The following is a 10,973-nucleotide window of genomic DNA, read 5'->3' as shown; positions in this document are numbered from 1 at the left end:
TGTTATGGTACTACTGACACTGTACGCTTAAGGAATTGCCTCAGACTTGCTTAATACCTATAAATTATAAGAATCTTTACAATTCTAACAATGCCCCATGAGACCAAACTAATGAAGAATTCCACAGCTATTTAACTGTCCTAAAATTGTTATGTAATCAGTTCAGTGAAAATTTCCCAGTTCAGCTTCTTAGGATTTCCAATAAGCATCTGACTACTTAAAATTAACAATTAAAGTTGTTCAGTCTTCAGAAGCAATAAACATCTTGAATAACATAAGGCATGATAAAATTATTTGAATATTTTAATTTTTCATTGAAAAGTATTCTTAAGATGTGTAATATACTGTGGCTCTCACAAGTCTTACCTTCAATCCCTATTTCAAAACCTGACACATTTTTGTCTACCGAAGCTGTCAAGCACATTCTTTTTCAGCTACTACTAACCAGGAAATTGGTTACTGAATGAATAACCCAAACCTTAAAATTCATTTAGCTTTGTTAACAAGGATCCCTCAATAGCAGTATCTCAGCTGCCAGTTCCTCTACTGGTCAAAGCAAATTCCATCCACAGAAGATAGCCTGTAACAAAGAGTAGGTGGGAATGAAAAAATGTCTCCAGTATCCAAACAAAACAAACCTGCCTTTCGTTTATGTTTTAACGGAATATACTGACTTCAGAGTGCTCTGGAGCCCTCGTATTTATACTTACCTACAATGCTTGGAAAACGGTACAAGAAAATTGCTAGCGGCTGGTAAAAATAGTTGTTCAGTGTGATCATCAGCAATGGCAGTTACCTCATCAGAGAAAATTGGGTGGTCTGCAGCGCTGTGGGGGATTTGTGTGAACGCTGCTGGTACAAAGTGCCTCATCTTCCTCAACGAAGTACACCGAATTTTAAAGTTATCTTCCTTAATGACATCTCCATACTGAGTCCAGACTGGTAGAACTGTTTCAGTCATGAATCTTTCCCACGCCATACTAAATGCAAAATTACCAATTATTTCAAGTATGACTAAATCAGTGCTTTGGTCTGAAAGCATTCACACTGATCTGTATGGAAGTGGAGGGTGTATTTTTTTTTTCTTCTCTATGACAGAGGTTACTGCTTCAAAGGATTTTGAAGCAGCAGAGATTTCCAAGCCTTTCAAAGCCTCAAGTCCTGCCATCTCTGTGAGGCTCGTTTACCTCTACAAATGAAGAGAAGAATTCACAAGCAAAAGATCCCGTACTGATTTTTCAGGGCGAACACTTCCTACTTAACAGTAAGCACAGCAGAATATAGATGTTAAACAGAATGTCAACAAAACAGAACACACAGAGTTTCCTGCATCCAAACATAACTTGTCTGGTTGATGCCTTTCTGTTAAAGCAGATGTGGGACTAGAAACTCTTATCTGTAGATAAAGAAGTTATTAAAAACAATATTTTCCTGATTTTATGAAGTGTTTTTTTCATGCTGCTGGTAATAAACAGACTTACAGAAATTACTGTTAACAAGACTTAAGCATCTTGCATACTATTATATTACAGCCCCTGACTTAAACTGTTATTTATAATGGTACTTGAAGCCCAAACTGGACAGAGACTTTTTTTTTTAAAAAAAGAGCATGTTTTATTTTCAACTTAAAGATGCATCTCTAAACAGTAGAAAAAAATACAAAAGTAAACAGTGGCATTTTGTAAAGTCCCATTGAACTAATACAAGACTTAATGCAAACTTTTCATATACCACTCAAATGCAGTTAAAGTCATCTGGTCTTCAAGTCCTGGTTTCCTTGAAATAAATCAATACACACCCACAGATTTCAACTATAAAAAGAGGATAAGTTCATTCTTGTTCTCTTCATGAAGTCAGTCGCCACGCATTCCAATGACTTGCAAGTACAATTCATACAGTCTCCGTTAGGGAATTCAGGAGAACACATACAATTCCATGACCGGAGTCCTTTCATTTTCAGCACAGGCTCCCTATCAAGTCACCACTCATCACATGTCTTTAGACTGATCATCTTCTTCAAGTTTTCTGATTTCATTCTTTAAACAGTTGATGGTTTCACGACTTGCTTTTAATCGTTCTTTAAGCTCAGCAATTTCAAAACTAGTTTTCTTTTTAGCAGCTTCTAGCTTTTCCCTGGTTTTTACTTCAAGGTCTGCAACTGCAATGGTGATAAAGAAAAATAAGTAGTAAGTATAAAAAGAAGTTATAATTATTAAAAATACATTTATTTTTTAAACAGTGATAGCCATTTAGAAGGTATGTGTCCTAAAAAAAAAAAAAAGACGACTCGTCTTAGATTCAACGATTGTGGTAAAAATGATACATGAAAAAAAGCTGGAATTAGAAAAGTGTTTATGACCTCATTCAGTCTATCGTTTTTGTGGTTGGAACAGTATAATTCACTATAGCATTTGCCAGATTAAAAAAAAAAAGACACCTGAAAATAGGTGAAAAAAATGACATGGTTGACAGCAAAAGAAATAGGAGATTATAGACTATTGCAAATAATTTATACAGCACATGGGAAAAGAAGAGTGAAGAGTGTATCATATTTTCTGCTCTTCATTGTATTTTGATTCTGCACATCTACAAAATTCAATGGTGGTACCTTTGCTTTAATAAGCATCTGACTGGTGATGGAACATCTGACAGAGGTATTTATTTATTTTTTGTCAAGCACAAGTTTTAAGACAATGCAAAGCCAACAAGTCTTCTTAGGCCATGGATATCCCTCCAGATCCTATGTTACATCATTTTGGATCTAAAATTTTATCTGCTTCTATAGCACTTTTTAAGGAAATGCATTCAAAAAATCTATTTTTTTTAATTGATGTTCAGGAGAAACATGTAGAACTTCTAATTAAGAAAACTTCTGGACTTTTAAAAAAAGTTTCAAATTATTAAATGCTTTCTATCCACAAACCATAACAACATGCAATACTACAAAGATCCACCTTAAGACTGACAAAACTGAGGTAGAAAATGGAATTACCTCACATGTTCAAACACCTGAACAGATACGAAGCAAATCAGAACCCTAAATCTGTAGAGCTCAAGCATTCATTGATCGAGGTATTCAGTGTCAGGGGAAAAAGCCAAAGAGCAAGTGACCAGAAGTACAATGGCATTGCAACTACCAAGGTAGAATTTGTACTTAATAAATACAACTGCTTTCTGAGAGCGTAAAATCAGAAATCAAGTTCAGAAGATCAGAGCAGAAATCATTGCTAAATGCATTACTTTATGAATAAATGCATTTCATTTTATTTTGTATAACCGTAGAATAGTCCAAGTTGGAAGGCACCCACAAGGATCATGAAGTCCAACTCCTGGGTCCCCAAAGGACCACCCAAAAAATCAGACCCTGTGTCTGAGAGCATTGTCTAAATGCTTCTTGAACTCCAGCAGGCTCCATGCTGTGACCACAGCCCTGGGCAGCCTGTCCCAGTGCCCGACCACCCTCTGGGTGCAGAACCTTTCCCTAACCCCCAGCCTGACCCTCCCCTGTCCCAGCTCCGTGCCGTTCCCTCGGGTCCTGTCGCTGTCCCCAGAGAGCAGAGCTCAGCGCCTGCCCCTCCGCTCCCCTCGTGAGGGAGCTGCAGGCCGCCATGAGGCCTCCCCTCAGCCTGCTCTGCTCTGGGCTGAACAAACCAAGGGGCCTCAGCCTCATACATCTTCCCCTCTAGACCCTGCACTATCTTCATAGCCCTATTTCCTTAATTCCATTAATATTCGGTTTTATATTTAAAGACAGATTAGGCAGGAGGGACAGAAGTTACATTAAACTACACTGAAAAAGCGCATTACGAAGTGACCTACAGTTAAAGTATTAGACAGAAGGGAAAAGAACAGCAAGAGCTTCCAGATGCTCCTGTCTATCCCAAGGGGGTTGCTGCTTTGTCTTAAGCAGCACTAACAGCTACGTACTTCAGTGGTGAAGCGCAATCTTTTCTTCCAGTTAACATCCTCATGACACAAGCCTAATTACCTCTAAGGCAGTGATCTGAATTTATCCTCTTTTAATTCATTTCAAATATGATAAACTAGGCATAGATCATGCCATCAACCTAATACCAAGTTATTTGTAATTCCTTTCTTTTCAGCAAGCATACAGATCTGAAAATCTTAAGTTTTCAAATAAGTATTAATATCTTTGTAAAGTTGAAGTTAATTGAAGGCAAAAATACCACTTTCTAGCGGCAGCCAAATCCATTGTATGATTACATCCCACAAAAAAAACAATAAACCCAAAACCAACTATAGTTTATACTTCTAAAATGAACGTATTTTGTACTTACACTCTGTTTCATGCTTATAAGCACCTAGTGTTAGCTGACGAGACGTTGTTAACAGCTGCTGCATCATTGCAGTAGGATCTTGAAATATCTAATGGGGGAGAGAAACAAGTGATATCACTAATACTTTTCAAAATAAGGTGAGGATTACATTAAAAATTTTCATACCATTTCATCATAGAATTCAGAAACTACAGTTTTCTTTCCCAGGATAGCATTGGTGTCAGACTGAAAAAGCTTCAGCAAGTGATACAGGGTTACCTGTGCAGAGACAGAGATTTATTAGCTTGACAATTGTAGGGAAATACAAATCACCTTCTAGATATGAAGAAGTAGTATTTGTTCTTACTAAACAATTGCATAGGATTTAAAGTGCTTTTAGGAATACAAAAATAAATGTCATATAACATCAGCAGAGTTAAAGTTTAATGTTCATTATTAAACATTCCAGCCACAAAGGCTGCTTAGTATTTTTAAAGCGTCTAAACAACTGCTGTAGGATTGATGCATAAAAACTACTAAAAATACCTTCTCTAAAGATTTCCAAATAGAACAGACGATTTATTTCAAACCAACTTTGCCAATAAATCCATTTGAAAGTGGTTTGCACAACCTTATCATCCCCATAGTTTGCGTGACAGAATAAACTTGCTCCTTCCAGGAGCTAATATCTTACCCTAAAATATGGTAATTAAGTTTCCTACCTAAACTTGGATACACAAAACTGCAAGATGCCTGAAACAAATGATAGGAAGAAAATAATTCATTCCACTGCTTTACAGAAGTGTGCTAGCCTGTTTTTCTTTGGAAACTAATGCTAGTATAGCAACTTTGCCACTTTTTGACTGATTTTGACCAAATCTGATAGACAGTATATACATACACACACATGCACACACATACACTACGTTATGATAATTAAAATATTCAAATATCCTATGATTAGGAAGCCACTGAGGAGAAACCCTCCCTGTGTGCTCAATCCAGGTCAGGTGCAACGTGCGTTCACATATAAGTAAATGCCAGAAACAGCAAAAGCCCTCACAAATGCCCTAGCCTGTAATAAAGCACAGAAATCGGAAAACATGGCCAACCGTTGAATACATTTCCTACAAAAGCAAGCTTTATTATCCCCGTGGCTGACAGCACTTACTTTGACCAGCAATATAACGCACTACAACCTTAGGCCTCCGTAATTCCTTAAGTACTGTTGAAAGTTTGATGTACTCACAGGTCTTTCATTGGGGTCGATGAAAAATATCTTAATGATTATTTCAAATTCACCCCAGCCTGTCTCAGTGATCTCATACGGCGGCTTGGTAACAACTGCAGTAAGAAGCAGAAGGGAAGGTGATGAAGCCCCCATGCAACTAACCAAAACCCTAGCTCCAGAAACAAAGGCCAAAACACAAACCCTACCTCTTAGAGGATTCCCGTAGCTCTCGTGCAACTTGAACTGAATTTTTTTCACGTAGGCAGACATGTCCTGAAAGGGAAGGTCCGGTAATTCTCGTTATTTGCACAGCACGACAAACGGCTGCTTCCTCCCCCGTGCCAGGCGCCTAGCCCTTCTTCTGACACCCCTACCTTCAACAACAGCACGAAAATAAGAGCATGGACCCAAAAGTTAGCAGCACCACGCGTTGGTAGCACCACACGTACCTCGTTAAACCCCTCGTTCACTTGTACGACAAACTGCCCCGCTCCACGTGAAGCGGCTGCGTCCCCCCGCAGCGTTTTCCCCCTTGAGGGCCGCGCACCTCGGTGGCCGTTTCCCCCCGCGGCCCCCTTTCGGGCCGGCACCCCGGCCCCCTTCCGCTCCTCACCTCGTTCCTGTACGGCTTCACGTAAACCGTCCACTGGTGCGTGTGCCCGTCCTCCTCTCTCTTCTTTCCGAAGTACCTCGCGACGTTCCCGTACACGATCGGCTTCACGATGGTAACGCCCTTAAAGCGAGAAACCCACAACCCCACGGTCCCGCAGCCGCTCCCGAGCCGCCGGGGGGGCAGCCCCCGACCCCCCCGGGCTCCCTCCCTCCGCGCCCGGCCCGCCGCACCTTCACCCTGCCGCCGGAGTCAGGCCCGAACTCGGCCATTCTCTTGAACATATTGCACCGAGGGGGCGCCGCCCGCCGCCAGCCGCCCGCCGCCAGCCGCCGCCCGCGCTCAGCTCCCGCCCCGCGGCCGCTCGGCTCGGCCCGGCCCAGCCCGGCCCGGCCCGGCCCCGCCGCAGCCGGCACCGCGAGATGGCGGCCCCGCCGTCACGTGCCCGCGCCGGGAGGGGCGCGCGCCCCCATGGCGGCCGGGGGCGGCCGGGGGATGGCGGCCGCCGCGCGCGGCCCCGCTGAGGCGGCCGCCGCCATTTCCTGGCTTAGCCGAGGAGGCTGTCCCGCGGCCGTTAGCGGGGGGTCGGCCTCTTCTCGCGGATAACTAGCCATAGGGCGAGAGGGGATGGCCTCAGGTTGTGCCGGGGGAGGCTCAGGGTGGAAATGAGGAGACATTTCTCCTCAGAAAGAGCAGTCAGGCACTGGGACGGGTTGCCCGGGGAGGTGGTGGAGTCACCGTCCCTGGGGGTGCTCAAGGGAAGGCTGGACGTGGTGCTTAGGGACACGGCTCAGTGGGTGACAGTGGTATTCGGGTGATGGTTGGAGCACATGATCTCAGAGCCCTTTTCCAACCTTAATGATTCTACAATTCATTAGCCATAACCACTTTGAGCAGTCACAGATTAAAATCCGTGCCAGCACTAGCAATTAAAAAGCACGCTCACCAATACACAGCCATTTGCAGATATTTTTTAATGATGAATGGACTTAAAACTGCCAAGCAAGTAACATCATGCTAGTATGCAGCAGCAAAACCTAGCGGTGAGATTTCGGTTAGATTGGGTTCCTGCTCGTGCCTACATACAGCAAAACCAGCGGCTGGTTGTTTTAGCTGCATCGGGCGCAAACGGGGCGGGTGGGTGGAAACGAACCCCTTTTATCAGCAAGGAGTAAAGCATCGGCTTCACAAACGAGCTGCCTTGCAGTAAGGCTGAATTTTGTTTGGATCACGTAACAAGCGCCTTGAAGAACCAGTTTGCTCGGTGTGCCGGCTGTTGAGAACGGGCTCCGCTGAGCACCTGCGCCTCATAGCTTGCAGCCTCTGATCCACTGGGAGACATCTGTCCCTTTGCACCGGTTGCGCCACGCGACCCTGGACAGAGGAAGATCAGGGCAATTAATGACAGCAAGCTCGAATGTCGGCACTGGTGGGACTTTTCTTAGTAACCCTGGCTTAGATACACAGCTAAATTCTGCAAAAGGCCAGGTTATATATCAAGTACTTTGCTACTTCCCCAAAGAGAGAGGCACAATTAAGCATTCCTGATGTAGAAATTAGAGCACACCTAAGACTATAGGTTGGACTGGTCTATGCACTCTATTCTTTGAGAGCGTCAATTCTTATAAGAACACATGGGCATTGTAAAAGCAGGTCAAGATGACTCTACCCTTTGCCCTGCAGCCAGCAAAATCAAAACCAGTTACATGTATGTTGTAGGTCATTTATTTTACACTTCAATACTAAAAGTTTGGGGAATGGAAAACTGAGACAATATTTATGCCCTGCTAGTTATGAAGAATTTGGTGCATATCAGGGTTTGAAGAACATCAAGGATGCCACGGCTGTAATTTGCACTGATGCTCATTTTAGCTACTGTTCTTATATGCTTTGAGTTGAAATATATGTGAAAGGGACTGCTACGATTTGCTTGTTCTTTCTAAGCTGGATTAATTTAAAATGATTTTCCTTCTCTTAATTGTCTGTGTTCTACAAGTGCAGCTTGTTTTTTTAACCCACCAAAACCTACCATGCGTTCATGCCATTTCCATCACTGACAATCTTCTTTGCACACTTCACAGTTTCTGTTATGTCTGATCTCAGTAGTGCTTAAAAAAGGAGACAGGAAACAACGTCAGTTTTTTCTTTCTTTTCATATTTTTTTTTAAATAGTCTTCAAATGTCCTTAGGGAGTATGTGTTGGTGTTCACCATTTTTTTGCTTCCCTCTCCCAAGGGCCCAAATGGTGTCTGGTTAAATTAAACATCCTGTACAAACAAGTTCCGAAGAATAAATAGTACATGGGCAAACATGATGTGAGGAAAAGCCTATATAACACCCAAGAAAATGAGAAAATGATAGTGGCAAGCATGATAATAGTTGTACCGCCGCTTTGAACTTCAAAATATTCAGGCTATGGGCTGACTACTCCAGAAATCTTGTTCAGCTCTTGAATATATATATATAGTGTATCACCTTCTTTGGTAAGACGTTGTACCAAGCAACAAGAACCAAAGGCTTGAGATGTGTGGCAATTTTTCTGTTCTCTATTTTCTAAGCAAAAGCAAAGAACTTCCCTCTGGCAACTTGCAATTATCAGAATGCAAGAGTAAAACCAATGAAGCAAATCCAGAAATTATACAAAATAAACCAGGCTGCAAGAGGTCATTTGGGCCAGCCTTTTGCAAGAAGTCAAGCTCTCACTACCTTCAAAGAAAATTTTCCAGGGGTTAGTGTCACTACTGATTAATAAATGTGTTCTGCAGAAACCTCTTTACTCTAGAAACAGTAAGATGGGTAACCGGGAATACAGTTCCTGCAGTAAAGAAATGTTTTCCTCTCACATGTGCATGACCATGGTGCAGATCTCCCTTTTGAAAGGGGGCAGGGTGAGTTTGAACTCTGTACGGCAATGTTTCTGAAGCCAAGGCTGCCACCAACCTTTGCTCATTTGCAATGGGAATATGAAAGGGCAGCCCGTCACGGTATTGCCTGTGGAAGCTGAGCTCACCTGAGCATGGGATACCGCACAGGTTCTTGGCCCTCGGGGTCTTGCCGTCATTGCACCACCAGCGGCTGTTGATCTGTAAAACTCCGTAGTCAGTGCTTCCATCAGTGTTACGGTTTGTAGCCTGCGTGTTAAAGTTGCTCTCATATTTTGCTGCACACACCCCTGTCAAAATTTCATTCAAAAGAAAAAAAAGAGATGTTTGCTTTAAAACCGGACCCGATTCACTCGTGTACATACACACTCCATCTCCTCCCCTGGCTGAAATGTGATTGTATACAGAGTGCATGTGACAGGTGGGGCTCCTTTTATTCCAATCCAACCCAGTATGAAAAACAAATACAGCATGTCTTAACTTCAAAATGACCTTAGAAAACCCAGAACAGGATTTCTACTCTTCAAAATAAATGCCCGCTCCTGCCCATGTGGCTGCGGGTGGCCCGGCTGCGCCCAGGTCTCAAGGGATGCTGACTGGAGTGGACAGCAGCAGGCAGGGCATGCTCTGTCTCTCATCCTGTCTCTCTTTGAAGCTTTTGGGAGCCGATGACCGCAGCAGATGGCAGCAGCACAAATAGCCGCTCGCTTTGACAAGGTTTATTTCAGCCGCTTGTACTTCATGTGACTCGTAATGGCCTTACTTTGTCCCATCCACATCTGCTGCATCTGTGTCAGGGCAGCGGGAAGGAAGAGGGACGGGGACAGTGATTGGGTCTGACCCTCACATGGATCGCTCTCCAGATCCGGGATCAGACCCCACACTTTCTTCTCTTCGAAGGAAATCGGTTTAACAACAGCCTGTTGTCCGGAGGAAAGAAGTCTTCACCTGACCTTCACCTGAGGGAGGGAGGCTCCTTGTCTGGAGGAACCCCTCTCCCTCAGCCCCCTTTCCACAGCAGCACGCCCACTGTCTCCTCTCCCCCGCTACTATTTCCAGTGATTCCCACCAAGCAAGCCTGGCACCAGCGCCTCTGCCCAGCTCAGCTCCATGCTCCCGTCCTGCTTGCTCCACAGCCTCAGGGTGGAGGTCACCAGTGGCAGCCACCCGCAGAGGAAGGAATCAAAGCAAATAAAAGCCGAGCAATTAGCTCCTGGGGAGGTATGACGAGACAGGCTGCTTCTGCAAAACGCTTCCTGATAACGGCTTTATTTGGCTGTGGAAGAGTGGCAGGGAAAGAAGTGGTAAAGGGAAAAGCTGTAGAAAATGCTGCAGTCTGTGCCAGCAGAGGTGGACTAACCCAGCTGAGTCTTAACACCTACATTGCAGCATCGTGCCTACCCGCTCACTGTAACAAAGCTTGTTAAATGGAAATTCCCACCCCACATGCTCACTGGAAATCAGGGGAGAACAGACTTACAGTTTCCCAGGCTGTATCCCCGGTATTTGTCCAGTCCAAGTCGCTTCATAGCTGCTGCCAGCTCACACCTTCCATAGACTTTCCCCTGAGCAGCCAGGGGTAGGAGGCAAAACACGAGGGTCAGCAGAGCCTTCATGTTGTCAGCGTAGCACACACCGTTTCTCAAGAGCGAGACTGCAGGCTCTCCTGCACTTGCCTCTTATATATTTTTCTCCTGCCCCCTTTTGGTTTCTCTGCTCTGCCGTCATCAGAAACAGCCCTTCAAGTATATGGCAATTTCCCAGTAATTAAAACCTCACTCCAAACTTGTCAAATTTCTTACAACAGGTGGAAAGTACTTTAGCCATAGATGAATTTTGTTTACAGTCTGTTGCAATACCTATTGAAGAGGGAGTTGGGTATTTAGGCTCTGCTACTCAAGGTTTATTAGGAGTTTATCATCAAAGTCCCGGTTTTACTGCACAGCTCTTGTTCACCAATCTATCGCTACTAA

The 10,973-nt window shown here is 43.9% G+C and overlaps 2 protein-coding genes across 2 annotated transcripts; both read right to left on the bottom strand.

The window, feature by feature from the left end:
- Positions 1-1,588: 1,588 nt before the first annotated feature.
- YEATS4 (YEATS domain containing 4) lies at positions 1,589-6,511 on the bottom strand. Its single transcript, XM_083820068.1, has 7 exons — positions 6,352-6,511; positions 6,122-6,241; positions 5,715-5,781; positions 5,527-5,621; positions 4,464-4,556; positions 4,299-4,386; positions 1,589-2,158 (listed from the first exon to the last, which is right to left on the bottom strand). The coding sequence occupies exons 1-7, from the start codon at positions 6,400-6,402 to the stop codon at positions 1,989-1,991; spliced, it is 684 nt and encodes a 227-aa protein (XP_083676194.1). The 5' UTR covers positions 6,403-6,511; the 3' UTR covers positions 1,589-1,988.
- A 562-nt stretch (positions 6,512-7,073) lies between these two features.
- LYZ (lysozyme) lies at positions 7,074-10,681 on the bottom strand. The gene is made up of 4 exons (XM_083820069.1): positions 10,481-10,681; positions 9,129-9,290; positions 8,148-8,226; positions 7,074-7,492 (listed from the first exon to the last, which is right to left on the bottom strand). Exons 1-4 carry the CDS (start codon positions 10,614-10,616, stop codon positions 7,426-7,428), a joined length of 444 nt encoding a protein of 147 aa, XP_083676195.1. The 5' UTR covers positions 10,617-10,681; the 3' UTR covers positions 7,074-7,425.
- Between the last annotated feature and the right edge of the window lie 292 nt (positions 10,682-10,973).

The sequence above is a fragment of the Anser anser genome (assembly GCF_964211835.1).
Source record: "Anser anser genome assembly, chromosome: 1".
NCBI classification, from domain to species: domain Eukaryota; kingdom Metazoa; phylum Chordata; class Aves; order Anseriformes; family Anatidae; genus Anser; species Anser anser.
The sequence above is the reverse complement of the archived record's forward strand: the minus strand, read 5'-3'. Positions and strand labels throughout refer to the sequence as shown.

Excerpts from the sequence above, each read along its gene's own strand:
- YEATS4 (XM_083820068.1), bottom strand. The coding sequence starts at position 6,402 with ATGTTCAAGAGAATGGCCGAGTTCGGGCCTGACTCCGGCGGCAGGGTG. Across the intron at positions 4,557-5,526 it reads TCGACCCCAATGAAAGACCT|GTAACCCTGTATCACTTGCT; the intron begins GTGAGTACATCA and ends GTCTCTGCACAG. Across the intron at positions 4,387-4,463 it reads CTGAATTCTATGATGAAATG|ATATTTCAAGATCCTACTGC; the intron begins GTATGAAAATTT and ends CTCCCCCATTAG.
- LYZ (XM_083820069.1), bottom strand. The coding sequence starts at position 10,616 with ATGAAGGCTCTGCTGACCCTCGTGTTTTGCCTCCTACCCCTGGCTGCT. Across the intron at positions 9,291-10,480 it reads GGGATACAGCCTGGGAAACT|GGGTGTGTGCAGCAAAATAT; the intron begins GTAAGTCTGTTC and ends AAATTTTGACAG. Across the intron at positions 8,227-9,128 it reads GTGCGGTATCCCATGCTCAG|CACTACTGAGATCAGACATA; the intron begins GTGAGCTCAGCT and ends TCCTTTTTTAAG.